General features: G+C 35.9%; 2 protein-coding genes across 2 annotated transcripts; both read left to right on the top strand.

Moving 5' to 3' along the window:
- Positions 1-9,608: 9,608 nt before the first annotated feature.
- On the top strand, positions 9,609-12,659 carry LOC122292505 (lysosomal Pro-X carboxypeptidase-like). Its single transcript, XM_043100896.1, has 9 exons — positions 9,609-10,158; positions 10,314-10,503; positions 10,616-10,749; positions 10,831-10,943; positions 11,255-11,498; positions 11,635-11,787; positions 11,948-12,027; positions 12,117-12,166; positions 12,355-12,659. The coding sequence occupies exons 1-9, from the start codon at positions 9,748-9,750 to the stop codon at positions 12,495-12,497; spliced, it is 1,518 nt and encodes a 505-aa protein (XP_042956830.1). The 5' UTR covers positions 9,609-9,747; the 3' UTR covers positions 12,498-12,659.
- A 482-nt stretch (positions 12,660-13,141) lies between these two features.
- LOC122291102 lies at positions 13,142-13,777 on the top strand. Its single transcript, XM_043098749.1, has one exon. It carries the CDS (start codon positions 13,142-13,144, stop codon positions 13,775-13,777), a length of 636 nt encoding a protein of 211 aa, XP_042954683.1.
- Positions 13,778-22,538: the final 8,761 nt, after the last annotated feature.

The raw sequence follows: 22,538 nt of genomic DNA, 5'->3' as shown, positions 1-22,538 counted from the left end.
ACTTAACATGAACGTGAATGAAATTTGACCTATCATGAACTTGTTCTGAAACTTGACTTAACATGAAAAATACATACTCCACAGTTGTTGTGGCCCCATGTATTCTACGTGTAAATACATACTCCACAGTTGTTGTGGCCCCATGTATTCTACACATCACAATGCAGTTAAATACATACTCTACAGTTGTTGTGGCCCCATGTATTCTACGCGTCACAATTGCTGTGATCCCATACTTCGTGTGCCACAGATGTTGTGGACCCCATGAAACTGAATGTACTTAAGATGAAACGTGACTGGAATATGAAAGGACTGAAGCCCTGACGTAACATAACGTGACTTGAACATAATTTGAAATACATGACCAACTTGAGATAGAAACATTTCGTAACATGACATAACATATAATAGACAACATATTTAACATGACATACTTGCAACATACGTATAGTAGATGGCATACTTAGCATGACGTACTTGTAAGGTACAGTAATACATGACAGAATATATTATGTAACAGATAAAAACTGATGACAGAATAAATTTTGTATAATAGAAAATTACGTGATAACTTGGCATGGCATGACATATATGATATACACATACATACACTGTAGTTCCTTTACTTAGCACACATACATAGTAGACTGCTAGTAAGTTAAAAGCTAACTTACCTCGATCTCCGTGTTTCTTATAAAACCTCAAGCGCGATCACGAGGAACTGTAATTAGTTATTCTAAAAGTTAGTACTAAATCACTAATAACTTGAAATATGGAAAATACTAACTTAAAAAGTAAAATTTCCATTTTACTCTTTACATGTAGGAAAATGACTGTTTTACCCATAACTTAAGGATTTTGCATACTAACTCCAAAAGTCACCAAAATTTACATGTCTCATGTAAATTTTATCCTCAACTCAAATATCAATTTAGAAAAATTTAAAACTAATCACAACTATTAAAACTCCATAGGGCCAAAATTCCCATATGCTATTTCCATTGATTTTTGTTTCCAACTTGTTTTGATCAACCTTTTAATCTGTGACTTATAAATATGTGATCTTCAAACCAAACCATCACATGGTTTAAAAAGATGTTCTAAAACATATATAAGCTTCTAATTCAAGATCACATGGTTAAAAATTAACCAAAACATAAATTTAGCCAAGAACATCCACACTTTGGCTTATTTGAATATCTCTTTACATAAAATTTCATATCTTTGAAACTAACATCAAATATCTTCAAAATAATAATATAACATGTATATAAGATGCTTAGGATCCTCCAATAAAATGATCAAAGTCATTGGAATAGGTTTAGACTACCAAAGAGTTAAACTTTCTCAAAACAGAAACTGTTTTTCCTCTTCCAGTTTCTAAGTTTCTAAATCTAAGAAAATCTTTCATCAAAACCTTTAATCATGAAACAATCCTCAACCAATAATAATATACACATGTTAACAATACTTCATAAAAATTTTGGACCAATATCTATCCATTAGCTTGGTCAAAAACTCCAAACTATAACATATTCTCCATTTTATCTCCCAAAATGACCTTTCTATAATTTACATAATATTTTACTGACCAAATGATTTTCAAATGGGAAAATAAAATATTCACATAAACTAGACTAAAAAAGAAACAACTTATATGAAGGAGACTTTATGATAAAACACTTACAAGAGCTTCGAAATGGGCGTGCAAAAGAACACCTAAAAGCTGTCTGAGAGAGTGTGTTTGGTATTCTTTCAATGGAAAGTGTGAATGAAGATAATTTCGTGGGGAGGGATGGCTGGAGATACTTATGGATGAGATATGGAAGAGATGAGGCTGGAGTGAGAGTTAAGTGTAGGACTCTCTTACCCGAAGTGAGAGTGGAGTGTAGGACTCTCTTACCTAATAATATCTATAAAAATCAACTCAAGATATTTTTACCCAATAATATCCACGAAATTAGCTTAAAATATTTTTATCCAATAATATCCACAAAATTAGCTTAAGATATTTTTATCCAAAATATCCACAAAATTTAGCTCAAGATATTTTTATCCAATAATATCTACAGTTTTGAACAGATGTTTCGTCCGAAAATATGAAAAAGTGTTATTGTGCCATAAGACCTTAAATGACCCTCCGAGTCTAATGGCACAAACCATAATATATTTTGACACTTCTACCTATCTCCAATAATCAAAAACACACTTCTGATACCATAATGAGTAATAACACTAACTACATAGTTAGACTAAAACGTATATGATTAATGGATTCGTGAAAACTTATAGAGTCTTCACGAGGTTCCTAAAGTCAATAGAAATTCCACAATTGAATTTCTAGCGGGCTGTTACAAATTACCCTTTGATATTCGTTCTAAAAAATCAAATCAAATTTACTTGTAATGTTTCTCTCTATTATATAATGAGACATATATATAAACTGTTGCACATTTGAAAGGTCCACAAAGGATGTTTCAATAACTTTCCTAAACTTATGATTTCATCCTTGAATGTCTAATACTGCTGTTAATGTTTTTTTATTAGAAACTCATACCTAGGCAATTAGAAAGACAATGCTTCAAATAATGTCCTAAAAAGTTGGACTTGAGATATGATTCCATCAAGTTTGAAAGAAGTTTAAAGATACTGTACTTAGGTTGCTAGTGGTAACTTCGGTAAGATTAGATTGTGTTGAAGAGTGAAGAAAGATAGGGACTGATCAATCTATGTAAAATGTTTCAGTAAGTATCTCTGCATTTCATTTGTCTAGCTCTCAGGTTGCTGTGCTACAAAATTGATGTTGAAAATTGATGGTCATGTGGTCATTGATGAAGAACATATCTTACTCTCAAATGATCTTTGTTGGGTTGGAAAAATAAAACAAATGTTTAAATAAAGAGCTCATCCTACTTTTTTACCTTGCACATAGATCATCAAGATCAGACAAGAATAGAACACCTAAAACTTTTTAGGCCAATAAATTCTTGAGCATGCTTGCAAGTAATAAGGATCATGCTCTTGTATTAACCCTAGTTGCTTCAGAATTGGGGCGAGTTATAAGGATTGTGCTAGCTAGGATCTTTTTATAATAATAGGGTAAGATCTTCAATAAATAGTAGACAAAAGAAAATAAAGGGGGGAGAAGTGAGGAATGAGCCATTATAGTATCTTTTTAAAACATAATATTGATGCCTTACAAGTTATATATATATATACACACACACAAAATACCTTTAATAACTTCAGGATCACCGGGAATTTGTTTATTCATGCCCATTGAAATGCTTAACCAGATGATACAAACATTTCTTTCAGGAGTGTAGTGTTGAAATCTCATAAATATCTGTTATTAATCCAGGTTTTCTTGTTTCCTCTTAATACATGCCAGTTTTCAAAGATTAAAGTAATTAATTACATCTATTTTAGTTGTTGTGTGTGTAAGTGATGGTGGGTGACTTTATTTTCTGACTTGAGGTAAAATGTGAATGAATTTCAAAAGTTTGAGATGGAGAGCAAGGTATTTTTGAGATGCTTGTGTTGGGTTAGCATGTTTAGTTTAAGTGGGGTCATTGTGTTGGAAAGTGGACTATAAATAAGACTAAACCAACTTCTATAATATATTTGCTCAAATATATATGTTCATGCACTTATTTAGTTCCTGATGTGTGTTCTAGTTTTATTTTTTATTTTTTTGGGTGTACTTGTAATGCTTGACTAAAGAATATCTTGCCTTTTGTTTTCATATGCAGTGGGTGGTAATGAACCTTAGACCGACAAACTCTCTTGGTCTATTGTCATGAACTTTCTTGTGGGTGTTTGACCTCAAGAGGATAGCTGAATGTTTCAGTCCTATGAAGAAACAAATTTATGGTATCAATTCCTTGTTACTTTCGTAATATCATGGACCATATGAACTTTGAAGTTGCCCCTTAGATACAAAGATTAACTGTTGCTGCTTCCCATTTGCATTTTTTTATTTTATCTACCTACAAAATAAAAGATAATTTTCATTTCTTCATTCTATTTTGATTCATCTTTCTTTCTACCACCCTAAATATGTTCAACAAAGCTTTACATTATTTAAACATCATTTTACCATTTTCTATTTAGTATTTTGTGTTCTAGATTATCATTCTACTAAGTCTTATGTATAACTTTTTTCTTCCCTTCGATTTCAGAAACTTTCAACTCTAGTATGCTTAGTTTATTTAGTTGAGATTGTGGATAAATGAACGATGTTTAAGAGCATGTATTAAGAGGGACAAAAACTAGCTGTCCATGGTAGTGCAGAAAATTTTGCTATGCACTCGATATTCCTGATTCAACTAGTCCATTTCATCCCCATTTTTCATTTGCATCTTTTGCTCAACCAAATTTATTTTGAAAAAACTATTGAAAACAAGGGACAAAAACCAGCCTTTTTGTGAGCTTTAGCTATTGATTTAATTTGGTTCCAACAAGTTACTAAAAAGCTGTCAAATGCCAGTTTTGGTGAAAATTCCAGATTTTTTGTACTTCCTTGTTTTCTTCCATTTCTAAGTAAATTCCTATCATTTGTACATTCTTAACCCACAATCTTCATATATCTTTCATGTAGAAAACTCAATGGCCTTTATTGGACAGCAAGCATGCTATAGTTGGAGGTGGCTTTTGTGACGCCCCCAAATCCCCACGCCCAAACACGGGGAAATTGAGACGTTCGGATGGTGACAACCAGGGTCACCATCCCATCGACGGGTGCCGAGTGTGTGCAAGGCAACAGATGTGTACAGAGAAACACGCAGCGGATAACGAAAGTCATAACTAAGTACCAGAATTTTTCTTAACGTAATACAAGCTGTTTAAAACATACATAGATGAAATATTACAAAACACAAATACAGTTTTGACAAATAAAAAGATAGCATCAGCAACCCGGCGGAGCCGCATCCTCGGGCTCAGCCTCCTCCTCATCGTCCTCTAACTCTGCACCAAAAGCTACGGAACCACGAATGGTACCGCAGGTAAGTAAAACCCAAACACTACCAGATAAAAACACATAAAACTCAAACAAGATGCATGAACCATGCCCAATGCCCAAAGCCTGTAAACACCAGTTTTCCACACACGCCAAAAACTCATTTGGCCCAAAAACACATATCCTTTCCGAAAAAAAACACGCCAAAAGTCCATTTGGCCCAATATCTCGCCAGAAGTCCATCCGGCCCAATATCTCGCCAGAAGTCCATCTGGCCCACGCCAAAAGTCCCATTTGGCCTCATAAACCATTATCCAATTTTAACCGTATGCACCATGACCTCCCCTAGGGGTCATCCGCACACCCTGGCTCCAGCGTCACACCGTAGAGTACCACCACGCATGTGACACCTAACGAGCGATGCCCAGTTCCGCGCCCCGCGCGTGCGTAGCCAAGCATCCTCTAGCCCTCGCCAGCGAAGGGCCACGGAGTCGGTGAGTAGGGCGATGCCCGGTTCCGCGCCCGGCGCGTTCGTAGCCAAGCATCCCCTAGCCCCGCTCCCGTCATCGCTCTCAACAACTCAGGGGACATCACTCAGTTTATTCCGCTCCCGAGTGACCAGAGGAGCTCCACCGAGATAATAACTCATCCCGGCTTGGGCTCGTGATACACACGCACCCGCAAAACCACTCACGCCAATACACAGGCTTTTCACACAATTCCACAAACACACGTGCATGCACCATGTAATTCCATAACAATGCATAATAAAATAATCCAACAATCATAAATCAAATAAACAGGCAACTCCGTCCTCCATCCATCCGACCCCCGAAACTCCTCGGACTCAGTCCGGAATCAACAACCAACAACAGTAAATAATTGAATGAGCAATATATATTAAAATCTGAAAATAGGGTTTGGAAAATACTTACAGCGCTATATGGCAATTTTAGAAAACAAGCGGCGTTGCAAACGGCGGAAAAACAGCAACGTCACAGTGAAAATTCACTGTGGCCGTGGGTTTGAAAAACTCACTTTTGAACGGGGACAAACTAGGACACGAGATTGATAGGGAATGGTCTAGGGATGGTTGTGAAGCTATTGGAAGTGGTGGTTGGCCGTGGGTGGCGGCGGAATCGCCGGAAATGGCCGGATTACCCAAAACGGAAACTAAGCTCGTAGGAGCTGTTCCGGTGGTCGTTGGAGGCCGGAAATGGGTGGGTTAGGACGGCAAGGAGTCGGTGATGAAGTGGTGAAGAAATGTTGGCCGGAGGTGGAGCAACGGCGGTGGATCGGACCCAAAACCGTGCGGCTTTGCTGGGCTTTTTCCGGCCAAATGGCCGGCCGGTTGGGGGTGAGCTTGGGTGGGGTGGTGCACCGGAGGGAGAGGAAGAGAATGGGACCGGTGGGAGGCCGAACGGTGGCTGGATGGCGGCGGTAGGGGCTGGAGAAGGGGACGCCGGCGTGAGGGAGAGGGAGGAGAGAGAGAGAGCACGGGGGGTGTTCCGGATCGGGGAGAGAGAAGAGAGAAAAAGAAAAAAGAAAAAAAGAAAAAGAAGGAAAAAAAAAGAAAAGAAGGGAAAAAGAAAAAAGGAAAAAAGATGTGAAAAGAGATGAGGTCCAGTCCTCACTCCGGGAAAACGAAACAAACCGCCAAAAAGATTAAAACCACAAAACAACTAAAAGAAATAAAACACAACCTCAAATAAATTAAATTAAAATTAAAAACCAATTTTAAAACGCAAATAAATTAAAATAATAAACTAATATATTAGTTAAAATAAAAACAATTATTTCAGCGAAAATACACTCAAAAGCGGGTCATCACAGCTTTGGTAGGAACATCTTATTTATTTTTGCAAAGAATAGGTGCAATAATGGTATGTGTTGGATGATTAGAGAAATTTTAGCAGTACTTTGAAATGTATCAAACTATCCCTCCATTTATATAAATTATAATGTAAATGATGTTGAAAATTAGACTTGGGTAAGGATCCTTGAGTACTTTGTTGTTATTTTTTATGTACCCTTTGTATTATTAAGTAAAGGGAATTAAATCCTAGCTAATCTACTAACTCTACTTCTAATACAAGTGAAAACAAATTGTTGAAACTGTATGTTTCAGTAGTAAATTTTTTTTTAATTTTGTAATTGAGTATTTCCAGCGACTAAAAATCGTTGCAAATAGATCAAAACTTGTCACAATTGATCTGCTTCAGCGATTTTAGTTCTTGAAAAAAATGTTAAATGTAACAAATGTAGCAAGTGCTGCTTATGATATAGGGTCTTTGCAGTGCTTTTAGACTTTTTGCAACGATTTTAGTCCTTGAAACATAATGTTAAATACAACAAATGAAGCAAGCGCTACTTTTGATTTGGGGTATTTGCAGCGCTTTATGATTTTTTTGTAGTGATTTTAGTCCTTGAAAAAAATTTTAAATGCAATGAAGGAAGCAAGCACTGCTTCTGATATGGGGTATTTGCAGCACTTTTAGACTTTTTGCAATGATTTTAGTCCTTGAAAAAAATGTTAAATGTAATAAAGGAAGCAAGCGCTACTTCTAATATGGGGTATTTGCAGTACTATTGAGAGCTTTTGCAAAGATTAAAATTGTTGAAATTTCTAATGGAAATTTCATAACCCATTCACAGCGTGCTATTTTATAATTTACAATGAAAATATATCGCTGCAATTGACTCTATTTGCAACTTTTTTTGATATTGCTGCAATTGATCAAAAATGAAAAGATTATGGTGTCGAACGTGCAAGGAACTAAAAAAACGTTGCAATTGAGATATTGAAGCGTTTTACACTAGTATTTTCAATGCTCAACGATTTTGAGTGTTGCAAAATGCCAAATTCCTTGTAGTGAAAACATTTGAGTTCAAGAGCAACAATAAAATTATTTTGTATTTGAAAGGCAATCTCTCATCTTTTTGAGATATTTTATGAATCTACCAGTCTTATATATAGATGTAGCTATGATAATTTGGAGACTTAATTATTAAGTCTTCCTTTGGTTTGATTTTTCCATTCTACATATAATATCTATTTACGAGCTTAGAGAGAATATTAGACATATGCCGTGTATGTTTTTGTGTACTAGTCATATAGCTTGACCCTCCAACAAAAATCATAATTCCACAATCCTGAGACAAAAAATAAACAAATAAGAAAAGATAAAAAATTATTTGTCGGTTCATTTATTAGGCAGAAAGCAAAATGCATAAGAAATTAACAATATTGTTAGAATATTAATTTTTAATAATATTATTATTTTGAAATTTGAAAAGTTAAATTATTTATTATATTTTATGTAAAAATTTGAGAAAGTAGATGAGATAAGATGAAACACTCTCACTATCTAAACATATATTAAATAAGAAAATTAAAAATTTATTTCCAAGCTTGATTATGATACACCCAACATATTATTAATAGTTATTTTATTATTAAATCGGTATATAGATCATATTATTTATATTATTTAAATAATAAGATTTGATGTATAAAATTGATCAAGTTTTCAAATTTATTTTATAAATTAAATTATGCTTCATAAATATATAATATGTGATTTAGAGATCTTAAAATAACAGTACAGTGCGTAGTACTGTATTACTAAATTGGGTCGATTTTTTAAAAATAATGAAAAGTATTATTATCATCATGAGTCACGCGTACAAGTGATGCATGTGTTGACTAAGTACATGATGTCGACTCATGAGCTTTTAAAACTGCAAGATCAATCCTACGAATTATGAGCTTTATATAATGGATCACCACGCATGGTTATTTGGTCCTTTTTATTTACCCCAAAATCTCTCTCTCTCTCTCTCTCTAAATTTCTCGAAGCAGTGGTGCCAGAAATATTGCCTTGTTCTTATTAATTAGTCATGAAAATATGTCCCAATCGTAAATATTAATTGTCTTGGCCTATTAATTGTCCGTTCTTATAAACTCACGTTAATTTGTTTGGACCATTTCGTTTCGAATAATTCCTTGCATCTACACCTTGAGTGTACCAAGGAATATAATAATTTCAAATTGCTATAAATTATTTTATCATATCCGACTCTAGTTCTATACTTTATACCATTTAATTAAATGTTAATTATAAATACGTCGAGCCTATTTATCAAGGACAAGTTTAACCTACTAGGGAAGGTAAATTTCTTTGAAACCTAGGATCGAGGCCGAGACTCCGGCCTTTTCATATATGGCGATTGACTAGGTTCCAAAATAGATGATGCTGCTTCAGAAAACTGCCAATGGGTTCTCTGCATACATGTTCTATTAATGTAGGTGTTTTTAATTATTATTCTCTTTGACTTGACTTTCATATGTATATCCGGCCTGCAATCCATATGGAGATCAATTCCGGGCCGGAAAGAAGAGTTTAAAGTACTATTCCTATCTGTTTTGAACTGAATCCATCAACATCCATTTTCATAGTAAGAAAAAGAAAACATTAGTGAGAGACCTTTTCCCGGTGCGAACCTGGCAATTACTGCCCAAAAGATAAATGGTTTACGCGTGACAAAAACCAATGACCAAAGGCCCTTATGCTTGTGGGCCACGTCCCTCTATATATTCAGAAAAGCAATAAGCATCATTAAGTTGTTGGTGGAGATAATATTTTATAGCAGAATACTGAGCCAAAAAAACCAATCTTCAGGGAGTAAAATTTCTTGAGTCTATATGGGGAATTATTGTGGGTTGTCAATTATATTCTAGCTTAGGCGTCCGGTTGTTGAAACAGACACTTGTATCAAAAGATATCATGAAATCTCCAATATCTTCATTGCAATGGCTTCCTTTGACCTTCTTTCCTATCATCTCAACCTATGTACTCAGTACTACTACTGCAACAACGCTATTCGATATTCCTAGATTGAGTCCGCTTGGAGGAATTCTGCAAGATCCTGAAACAGTATTCTCTACAAATGTTTCGGATGACTTCGAAACATTTTACTATAATCAAACACTTGATCACTTCAACTATATGCCCGAAAGCTACTCCACTTTTCAGCAAAGATATGTGATCAATTCTAAGTATTGGGATGGTGCAAATCGTAGCGCACCAATTTTAGCTTATCTTGGCGCAGAAGCACCGTTGGATGGCGATCTAAGAGTCATCGGATTTCTCACTGATAACGCCGCGGAGTTTAAGGCTCTCTTAGTATACATAGAGGTACGTATAATTCTATTTCAAAGCCGTGGCACATGAACATATATGCATACACACACTTCAACGTAATCAACATTCTATCTATCTGAGTCTTAATTCGCTTTTGGGTGTCAACTAAATTAGTTGCTCAGAAATCATTATTTTTTTTCATTAATTAGCACCGATATTATGGGGAGTCAATACCATTGGGGTCAAGCAGGAAAGTAGCACTTGGAAATGCAAGCACTCTCGGGTACTTCAACTCAGCCCAAGCTATAGCAGATTATGCAGAAATCATCATCTATTTAAAGGAAAAACTACAAGCACAAAATTCTCCAGTAATTGTAATTGGAGGATCATATGGAGGAAGTACGTGACGAATTGCTTAATTAATTTCCTTTTGGATAATGAGTATGAACTGAATTTTGATAGATTGGAATTCTTTTAATGTACCTTTCTGATCATTTTGCTGATCGATCAGTGCTAGCTTCATGGTTTCGGCTAAAGTATCCTCAAGTTGCCATTGGAGCCTTGGCCTCGTCAGCTCCAATCCTTTACTTCGATGACATAACCCCACAAGATGGATATTACTCTATTGTCACCAAGGATTTTAGGGTAAGCATCTGAATTAAATATGTATTATTTATTTTTCCTTTATTTTACCCCACTCGCGACATTGCATGTGCTGCTGTGCAGGAAGCTAGTGAGACTTGCTACCAAAATATAAAAAATTCGTGGTCTATAATCGATGAAGTTGCATCTAAGCCCAATGGTCTTTCTGTCCTTAGCATGACATTCAAGACTTGCAAGTACGTAAAGACATTAGACATTAAGGTTCTGCTTGGCTCCAATTCTCATCTCATCATTACAACTTTCTCAAATCTCCATACAAAATATAATAAATAATTTAACTTTTTCTTAACTTTTTCAAATCCCAGTACAATAATAATATTAAAATATAATATTTTAATATTTAATTTTAAAACTTAAAATTCTCATATGAGAATTTTCAGTGGCCAAACAGAACCTAAAATGCTTTTACCATCAACAGAGTGACAAGAACAATATCAGTACTAATATTAATTGTGATATTGACTCCTTTTATATTTTATCTTTCCAGTCCCCTAAACTCAGTTGATGTGCTCAAGAACTATTTGGTGTCGATGTATGCCCGTGCGGCTCAATATAACAGTCCACCAAAATATCCGGTTACCATTGTCTGCGGTGGCATAGATGGAGCTCCTCCTGAAACAGATATTCTGGACAAAGTATTTGCAGGTGTTGTTGCCTATACTGGAAATAGAACATGCTATGTCAATGCACCCCAAAATATATCTGAAACAACTGTAGGTTGGAGATGGCAGGTAAATGGTACTATTAATTTACTGTAAAATTGAAAACTTCCAGTAGCTAGACCCCTACGTGAAAGCTGTGATAATATTGTAATTGATTTTAGTCTCTATATTTTACGAAAATGACTTTAATTGTCCTTGCATTTAGACGTGCACTGAGATGGTGATACCCATTGGAATTTCCAATAATACTATGTTCCAGCCGTCACCTTTTAACCTAAGCAGCTTCATTGAGGAGTGCAGAAGCTTATATGGTGTACCTTCTCGCCCACATTGGGTCACTACTTACTATGGAGGCCATGTATGTGTATACATATATATATAATATCTTCACTTAATTTTTACAACTTCTGTCTGCAAATAGTTTTTTGGTAGCCCTATATATATATATATATATATATTTCATTTAGAGTATTAACTAAATGCAATATTCTGTGTTTTTGAATGGCAAAACATTGCAGGATATAAAATTGGTTCTCCACAAGCTTGGAAGCAACATCATATTCTCCAATGGTCTCAGAGATCCTTATAGTAGCGGAGGGTAATATATAATATATTTCATTAATCCTAGCAGCCTGCAAGCTGTACTCTAACAGCAATTATATAATATATTTCTGATTAATCCTGTAGGGTGCTTGTAAACATATCAGAGAGTATCGTTGCCATCCATACAGTTAACGGTATGTATTCCTGCTGGTCAACACATTATAAATTTCAAGCTAAGAGAGCATTATAAAACCGATCAAATTTTAATAGAATCCGATTGATTTTCCATAGCCGGTCGATGCCATTAATTTAATGTGTATATATATATAAATATAGTGATCATGAATTGGTCTACAAATTTTGATCATTTAAGTATTTGCAGGATCTCATTGCTTGGATATTCTTCATGCAAATCAAAGTGATCCAGAGTGGTTGGTTAGACAGCGAGAGGTGGAGGTTCAGATCATCAAAGGATGGATCAGCCAGTACTACGTTGATCTTCTATCGCTTTCAGTCAATAATTAATTATAGATTAATTTATTCCTTCATGTATGCATGTCGATCTATTTTTATTAATTAATGTCTACGTACGTACTATATATTGGATCATGATCATGTAAAAGCCTGATGTACGTAAAATGACACTTCGTGATATAATATATAATTAGGTAATTAAATAAATTAGAATATACTAAACTCCAATTAACCAAGATGGGAGATCAATATTATTACATATATATTTCTCAAAAAACTTCTCTGCTTATAATTTTATTAACAAACTATTATTAAGTACTAATTAAAATCATCGTTCTATAAAAATAATCTAGTAATTATTGCATTTTTTTTTTTCAAGTTTAAAGAAGCCATTCTATTTATCAATTATTCTCGAGAAAAGTCTCAAAGCCTGAAGATTTTTTATCCATTTTATATCCTCAATGTACGTTAGGTCAAATATTCCCTTAAAGGAAACGGGCCAGACCCCACGTCTCAAAGGCTCACAATCGAACCCAAAACCAAGAGCCCGCTCTGCAATCTAGAGACCCCAACGTACTGTCAAAACACATGGCTAATATGGATTTTAAATCCGTGCATCATTAATGGCGATTCAGTAGCATAATGGGTAACAGATCACCACGCAGAAGTGAATGACCAAAATGAAGAAGGAAGATATGGCGAATCCCCACCAAAGTCTTAATAGGAACAATGCACCATTAGAAGAGATCGGGACAATAGTAGAATGTTTAATCGGATGTGGCCCCACCTCTTCTAAAAGAAAGACACATGCTAGAAGGGCCAGATACGAAAAAGTATTCGTAATAAAGAGGCCACCAAAGCAAACAAAGAACCGGAAGGCCATCTCCATATCCTTTGGTGATGAAGATTGCAATGGGGTCCAATACCCCCATGAAGTCACACTAGTAGTAACATTACGGGTGGCCAACTACACTACCTTGAGAATTCTAGTTGATAATGGAAGCTCGACTGATGTCCTTAATTGGGATGCCTTTACAAAATTGGGATTTGACCCAAGCCAACTGCGCCCTTCACCCACATTGCTAAAAGGATTATCAAGGGACGCAATCCCACATGTGGGCACGATAACACTACCTATGTTTATAGGGAAAGGGCCCTACACAACCACTACCATGATCGACTCTATGGTGATTAAGGCCCCCTCATCTTACAATGCCATTCTTGGGCACCCAACTCTGAATCACTTGAAGGCTATAACCTCCACCTACCACCAAAAGATAAAGTTCCTGATAGAGGAAGGAGTAGGACAAGTGCACGGTGAGCAATTATAGGCACAAGAATGCTATGCGCAGGAGTTCAAAAACAAGGGAAGAGACGTACAAGTGATAGAAAGTTTGGGGCCTAGTGAAGCACTACCACCGCCACCACCTAAACTCATGGACCACGAGGTCGAAATAAGGGATGAGCATAACCCAAGACAAACAGAGGCGAACAAACCTTTGGAGCTTATAACCCTAGACCCAGACTATCTTGAAGGAACGATGAGGATTGGAACCAGAATGGGATTAGAAGTAACGTAACGGTTAAAGCAACTCCTGATAAACCACAAAGACGTGTTCACTTGGAGCCATGAAGACATGCCCAAAATCGACAATGAGATAATCAAACATCGCCTCTGTGTAAGCCCCAAGGCCAAAAATATCCAATAGAAATGAAGGAGTTTTAGTACTAAACCTGGACTATCCTGAAGCAACACTGAGGATTGGAACTAGAATGGGATCTGAAGTAAGCCAATAGTTAAAGAAACTATTGATTGAACACTAAGACATGTTCACTTGGAGCCATAAAGACATTTCTAGAATCAACAATGAGGTAATCGAGTATCTCCTCTGTGTAAACCCTAAGGCCAAAAAGACCTGGTAGAAACGAAGGAGTTTTAGTACCGAGAAATACACAGCAATAGTTAAAGAAGTAGAATGACTATTAGTTGAAGGGTTCATTAGGGAGGCTCACATCCACAGTAGCTCTCCAACGTGGTTTTGGTGAAGAAGTCAAATGGCAAATGGAGAATATGCGTTGACTTCACCGACTTAAACAATGAGTGTCCAAAGGAAAGTTTTCCCTTGCTGCGTGTTGATTTAATAGTAGAATCTACTAAGGGACCTCGAGTGTTGAGTTTCATGGATGCCGATTTGGCGTATAACAAAATTCAAATAAACCGAGATGATCAAGAGAAGACTTCTTTCACAACAGATCATGAATTGTACTACTACCAAGTGATGCCCTTTGAGTTGAAGTACAGGAGCCACGAGAACTGAAACAAGAAGTATTACAAGGCGCCATTGGTGACAGCATATATCGAAAGAAAGGTGAATAGTTAGAGTTTTGAGGAGAAGAACCATAGCAAAAAAAAAAAAAAAGGTTTCAAAAGAGGATGCAAGGTCAGGATATAGAAAAATACGAAGAAAGGAGTTTAAATAATAATTGTGATGGCTGGACATCCCCCAACAATATCGAGACAAGTGTCACTGAAATAGAGGCAAATTAAATGAGATATTCAAAGATATGGGAAACTTGGCTCCAGAGCAAATAAGCATATCTTCATAAGATATTCAAAGAGCTCAAACGGATTATGTAATGTATGGTAAACATCATAACAAATGAATGACGGAAATAAAGTCGCGTGATGTCATATTTATTGAGAATAATTTTCTCAATACTGGTGAAGTAAAGAAATGTCTTGAACTTTTTGAGTTGTAAGAACTTAAGGGAGTTATACCATCTTTTGCTCAGGGTGGAGAATTATTATATTCTAAAATTGCAAAAGATAGTGGGAGTGTACCACTAGAGATTGGGTCAAAAGAGTCTTAGTTATGTAGAAACAAATGTGGAACCATTCCTCATGTTCATTTTGAGATTGAATGAGACTCTTTCATGTGGGCTCCGTGTAACTTTAATAAGCTTGCTTCTTATGACAAAGCAATAAGTTCACCTAATTCAAATGAATGATTAGTTCTTATAAGAGATGAGATGAGTAGTATGGCAAAGAATCAAATTTAGGAGTTAGTTGATCTTCCACCTAAGCATAAATCTATTGGAAATAAATGGGTTTTAAAAATTAAGCGCCAACAAATAGATCAATTGACAAGTACAAGACTTGACTCATGGTGAAGGGTTATAACCAAAGAGAGGGTATAGATTATGAAGAAACATTCTTCCTTGTATTGAGATTTGCTTTCATTCACCTCATTGTAACTATAAGTTGCACATCTAGATTTGAAACTTTTTTAAATAGATGTGAAAATTGTATTTCTCAATGGAGAACCGGATGAGGAGATTTATATGGATCAACCTATTAGTTTTGATGTTGAGGGACAAGAGCACAAAGTATGCTAGCCGAAACATTCTATTTATGGCTTGAAACAATCATCTAGACAACAGTACTTTAAATTTCCTGAGACTATCACTTCAATTGACTTTGAAATGCAAGAAGAGGACCATTGTGTGCATGTCAAACATACAGAAAGAGTTTTCTAATTTTATCTTTGAACATTGATTGACATTTTATTAGCTGTAAATGATATGGAGATAATTGTTGCTATAGAAGAGTAGTTATCTTCTACTTTTGAGATGAAGGACATAGGTGAAGTAAATTATGTGTTGAGCGTTAAAATTTTGAGGGATTTTTCTAGGAAGTTTATTGGCTTGTCTCAAGAGAATTATATTAAGAAAATTCTAAAACAATTCCATATGCTCAACTCCAAACCCATAGACATTTCAATTGAGAATAGTTATACATTAAGCCTAGAATATTTCCCTAAGAATGATGAGAAAAGAAAAGAGATGACTAGAGTTTCTAATGCAAGTGTAGTTGGAAGCCTGATGTATGCTATGTTATGTACACGACTTAACATTTGCTTTGCAGTTGGATTAGTTAGTCATTATGAGAGTAACCCAAGGCCTGTTTGTTGGTAACCAATTAAGAGGATTTTTTATTACCTTCATGGGATATCAAACCTAATTCTTTGCTATCAGGGTAGAGACATGAGACTAAAGGGATATAAAGATGTTGATTAGGCCAGTGATAAAAATGAGTGTACGTCCATGATGAGTTACACATTTATGCTTAGAGGAGGAGGTTTTTTTTTATTTTTATTTTTATTTTTTATGTAACAAGAAACGATCATGCATTGATTTGTCCACAATTGAATCAAAGTACGTTGATTGTTCAACAACTAAACAAAAGATTGTTTCATTTGGGAAATCTTTTAGCACCTAGAGGTTACGGCTCTTGCAGATAAAACTGTTAAGATATATATATGGATTATATGGCAGCTTTGACACATGCCAAGGATCCCAAATACTATAGCAGAACCAACCACATAGATATTCATTTTCATTACATTCGAGATGTTGGTTGTACAAGGTGAGGTGATCCTATAACATATCTCTACTAACAAGATGGTAACCGATCCTCTTACTAAAGCTACTAGCAGTAAATATTTTCCAAACTCATGCTAGGAGTTTGAGACTTTATCGATTTGATATATGTTGTATTAAGGATACCTTAAACATTATTGTACATTTGATACTATTAGTATCTATTGCAACGGTGAGATTGTGTTTATCTCATATTATAAGTTAATTGATACTAAGTGAAAAAACACACATTACAAAGATGTTACCAGTCAAAGATTAGTCCTCTCACATAGATTATCATCTTGGGGCTTGAATAGCGAGTAACATGAGACAAACTGATTACTTTGCCACTTGGAAATTGAACAAGTAAATATTTTAATGCTTTGGAAGCATTCAAGATAAATTTAAAAAACGTCTTCTTAATTTGGCTAAGAAGAGACTTTTCAAGAGTCGTATTTGAAGTATTTTCACAACTTCATGAAATCTAATTAAAGCGAAATGTGAGATCTTAGATAGGCGCAATTAGCGACTGTGCTAAGAAACTCAAGTTAAGACGCCTTTGTGGTGACTAGACTAAGATTCCTACAATGTTTGAATGTGACAAACCCAATTGAATTGGAGTTCGTAATATACATTCATACTATATGTGCTATGGACGACCATACAAGAGAGTGACTAGTTTGGATTCTTACTTGTTATTTAATGTCTCATAGCCCGAGCGATTATATCATTTTGACTCAATATAATCATGATCATATTATATAATGTGGGGTTAAGAATTGATTTGAGTTATAGGCTTGTAAAGGATTAATGACCATAGACTTAGTAAGATCAAATAGTCTGGGGTGTAGATGAGATGTTATGAGTGATGTACTATTTTAGTAAGATGGTAACTTAATATAGTACTCTTATCCTTTGTCTTCTTGTTAGGTCACACACTTTGTTTTCTATATGAGGGATAATTGAATGAGAGATTAGGAAGAGATTGCTAATAGCCGGGCATGACACCCAATGTGGAGAAGTGGGAGAAGTGGGAGATGTTAGTAGTATGTACCCCATGACGCATGCTATGTCCACATGAGTGAGGAAGTTGCAAGCAATTAATTAATTCCCCACCACTAAAAGTTAATTAACTCCCCACCACTAGAACTTAACTTTATACTTGTAGCAGACAAAAGTTTTGTCTTAACACGTAGTTAATGATGCCTTTGTGTTGATTGCCCTGCTTGTCAATTACAAGCTATATTGAAAGAAGTAATGAGTTTTATTAATAGAAAAGGTTGTTAATATTGATACTAGAGGCTGTAGCATTTTCTTTTTGGATGGTGTGAGATTAACTCATTTCTTTTAGGAAATATGTTGAGTGTGGCAACCTCTAGCTAGTGGTTTTAACTTTTTTTTTTTTTTTTAATTTTTTGGTATTCACATCTGAACCCTAAAAAAAAGCCATTGAGTTGGATTAATACTAGAATAAAAGTTGCTAGTGGAAGACCATGCTATTGATTTTATAATTCATATATTGTAATTTTGTGTTTTGTAATAAAATGTATAAATACCAAATAATGTAATATATGTAGTGAATTGCATTGTGTGTTGCATGCATTTTATATGATAAATATTGTATTTCTTTTTTCACATGCATTTAGTTAAAAAGTAATTAGTTGTTTCTAACTTTAGTTATTTTTACATAAAATTTAGTTTTCCATTTTGATATATATATATATGTAAGTATAAAAATATTATGCTTTTCAACATTACTTTTTTCTTGAAAATAAATTCTTTAACATATTACATATACATATAATATATATTTTTTAAATAGCCGGACTCACGGCGTGGTCCTGATCCAAGTTTATATAAAACCCTTACTTATAGCGGAGGAATATCTTAGGAACAAACAATCTCAAGACATCAAAACCAGCATAGAATAAAACCAACAAAACAATAAAAGACCAATCAGAAACCACCCATCCCAACAAGACTTATGCCACTTATGAAAACCAAAACTAAACCACCTATTTACAAAATGAGGGGAGACCCACTTATCCAAGCAAAGAATTCCCTTAAGAGGACGAGGTAGTGACGGCCCTACTTCATAAACCACATTTTTTCCCATTTCCCCCTCCCTAGCAAGAAAATCAACTGCGCCATTCCCTTCCCTATACTAGTGCATCACCATGAAATTTACCCCTTCCAAGTTCGCCACTAAATCCTCCCAAAAATCCCAAAGGTACCATAACATGCATTTTTTTTTTTTCCGAAGCCAGTCCACCACAATATGCGAGTCACATTCAATTATCACATTCAAAAGGTGAAGCCGTTTACACAACCGAATACCTTCCAATAATGCTTTAAGTTCAGCACTATTATTCGTGCCATGCCCGAAAGTACTAGAAAAAGCCGCAAGTACGTTACCACGGTAATCCCGAATAATTCTCCCACCTCCTGAGTTGCCTAGATTTTCCCTACAACTACCATCACAGTTGAGTTTAACCCATCCAATAGGGGGCTTGTTCCATGTCACATACCTGCTTGGTCTTGCACGGATGGGATGATGCGGAATATTGAACTCCTATACTAATTCCATGTCCACTGTTGACATATAATGAACTGCCTTATGATTTGCTACAATAGCACTAGCCCAGTGCCTTATTTGTCTCCACACTTGTTCTACGGTTTGTTGAACCCCTTCCATTCTTGCCTTACATCTCCTCTTCCATAGGCACCATGTTATCACACTCGGCATTACCCCAAATAAAAGACCTTTGATCGATGATTTTTTGGCATTAAAAAACTAGCTTGATACTCTGTTTTTCCAAGGGATGCTCACGTTGAATGGTGCCCCCAATAGTACACTAGCTCGGCGCTAGATTTCTAATGCTATCTTACCCGAAGAGAGGATGTGATCACAATTTTCCTGGGCCCTTTTCATACAGCAATCGCGTGCTGAAGCCATTGCAATACCTTTCGCTTGAACACTTGCATCTACGGGCAAACATTTGAACCAGGCTTTCCATACACAAATGGAAATTCTCTTTGGAATTAAGGGATGCCAAAACCAGTCACTCCACTCTAAGCTTTCACCATGCTTCCTTACTACCTCTCAACCTGTTTTGGTAGAAAAGTTACCATTAGCTATTGGCTTCCATATATGCACGTCCTCACCTCTTTTTCCAAGCTGAATATTGAGCAATATCTCTCGCATTCTTTCAGCTCCCACCAGTTCCAATAATGCAGCAGAATTCCAATTGTTTTGATCCCAACACTCTCGAATGCTCAGTTTAGTATTAATTATGCCCTTTGTGCCTACTGATAAAGGACCAGAAGAAAGCCACCGGTCAAACTAGAAAGAGGAATTTCCTCCTCGCACCAAGACTATCATATTTTCCATAACTTCCGGAATGGCAGCCAACATCGATCTCCAAAACCATGAATCATTGGGACATTCCTTCCGAGCTAGAATATGGCTATGTCGACAGTATTTGGCCCTGAAAAAAGCTGCCCATAAATTATTAGAAGTAATCAATCTAAACGCAAGTTTCATACGTAAAGATTTCTGGACTTCCTTGAGGTCTCGCACCCCCCCCCCCCAATCCCCCTTCCAAGACTGGTTTGCAAACCTTCCCCCAAGAGAACCAATGGACTTTTCTTTTACCTTCCACCTTGCCCCACTAGAAATTTTCCAAGAGAGAATTGATGCAATATATGATACTCATCGGGACAAAAATAACGGACATTAAATGTATCGACATGCTGGCTAAAACATGTCTGAGCAAAATTAATCTTCCACCTTGCGAAAGCAATATAAGTTTCCACCAGGCAATTTTTGCTTGTATCTTATCCACTAGCAACTCCATCATTCGAGAAGTTAACTTGCCTGAAACCAAGGGCGCACCAAAATACGTCAGTGGGAACTTGCCTTCCGCGAATCCGGTACTTCTTAATAAACTTCTTTTACGAGCTGGGCTAATATGTTTTGACAAGAAAATTGCTGACTTGGCTTTGCTGATTTTTTGACCTGACCACCTCTCATAAGTCTCAAGAACCTGCATTAAATGTTTAATCGACCTCTTCCCTCCATTAGCAAAGATAAGGATATCATTCGCATATAATAAATGAGACACTTTTGGTGCTCCAATTGGATGATAAAATTGCCCAATGCGACCCTCCTCAAAATTTTGCCGAAGTAATCTTGTTAAGACCTCTTCCATGATAATAAATAATAACGGACAGAGGGGATCCCCTTGGCGCAAGCCTCGCCCTGATTGAAAAAAACCCTTTGGAGTTCCGTTCATCATCACTGAGAACCACAGGCCCTCCACAATTTTTTATAAGATTGCAAAAATTCTAAGCAAACCCAAACGACTTCAGTACCTCCAAAAGAAAACTCCAATTTACCCTATCGTATGCTTTGGCCATATCCAGTTTCACCATCACATTACCTCCTGTCCTTTTTTTATGCAAAGAATGGACCATTTCCTGTGCCAGCGTGATATTTTCAAAGATGCTACGCTCAGGGATAAAAGCTCCTTGCTCGTGTGAGACCAGCTTATCAACAATATTCATGAGTCGAAAAACAATAATCTTTGAAAAAAATTTATAAGCTACGGAACAAAGACTAATAGGGCAAAATTTGTCAAAGCTCGAATGATTAACCACCTTTGGAATTATAATAATAAAAGAGGAAGAATAAAAGCTGGACAAAGGAGCACCCTAGAAAAAATCTTTTGCAACTTCCAAGAGGTCATCCTTTATGAAATTCCCAATGTACCCCTGTAAAACCACGAAATTGTCTACCAATTTCCTTGAACAAATTAGTTAGATCTCAATTATAAAGATTATGAAATGAATCAAATACTTTAAAATAAATAATCAAACTTGCAAGACACAACGATTGGTTACGAAGGGAAACCCTTTAAAGAACTCTTTAAAGGTAAAACCCTACGGGACAGCCAAATCTAGGAAAGTCAATCTCATTATTTGAAGAACAATTACAAGTAATAATCAATTACAAAACCTTTGCAATTCGACTCTCTTACTTGCCTAGACAAACGACCCGTTTGTCTTCTACCACAATAGCAGCCAGAACCTCTGGCGATCTTCAAATGTTGACCTCCCTTCTGGAACTCCAAAGGCTGACACTCAATCGATGTTGCTTCCCACTCAAAGCACGATCACACTCAAGAAGATATGAAAAATCCCATAAAAATTCTCAAGTGAATTTTCTCTCATAAACACACAGAATATCCCTGTAAAATTCGTGGCTTGAAGTCCTTAAAGAGATACAAAACCGAGTCCCTTTTAAATAGAAGATCTGAAAAGAATTCTAGTTGCAGTAGGACTCTGCTGACGGTTAGCAACAGACGCGAAAACGCGTCCCGACGGACTGCTAACACTTCGGGATAACTTCTTCTGATATAGACTGAATTCTGTTCTGATTTCTTCTAGATAAGTGTACTGCTAACAGAACTCGATTTTGACTTCAGGAACTTATCTAAACAACTCCTAATATTTCTAGATAGACTCAACATTGTTTAGACATAAATTAATAATTATTTTTACATTCATCTAACAATAATAAATAATATGATAAGATAAGCCTTATCATTTACTCATCTAATCCTAGCCAATTTTTTGCCTTTACAATCTCCCCCTTTGGCGGATTGATGACGA

The sequence above is a fragment of the Carya illinoinensis genome, chromosome 13, assembly GCF_018687715.1.
Source record: "Carya illinoinensis cultivar Pawnee chromosome 13, C.illinoinensisPawnee_v1, whole genome shotgun sequence".
In the NCBI taxonomy this organism is placed as follows: domain Eukaryota; kingdom Viridiplantae; phylum Streptophyta; class Magnoliopsida; order Fagales; family Juglandaceae; genus Carya; species Carya illinoinensis.
Note: the sequence above shows the minus strand (reverse complement) of the source record. Positions and strands in the feature narration are given on the sequence as shown.

What these genes read in the sequence shown, in the direction of transcription:
- LOC122292505 (XM_043100896.1), top strand. Translation starts at nt 9,748, where the DNA reads ATGAAATCTCCAATATCTTCATTGCAATGGCTTCCTTTGACCTTCTTT. An exon ending in GATCCTTATAGTAGCGGAGG is followed by an intron (nt 12,028 to 12,116) that starts GTAATATATAAT and finishes TTAATCCTGTAG; the next exon opens with GGTGCTTGTAAACATATCAG. An exon ending in TGCCATCCATACAGTTAACG is followed by an intron (nt 12,167 to 12,354) that starts GTATGTATTCCT and finishes AAGTATTTGCAG; the next exon opens with GATCTCATTGCTTGGATATT.
- LOC122291102 (XM_043098749.1), top strand. Translation starts at nt 13,142, where the DNA reads ATGGCGAATCCCCACCAAAGTCTTAATAGGAACAATGCACCATTAGAA.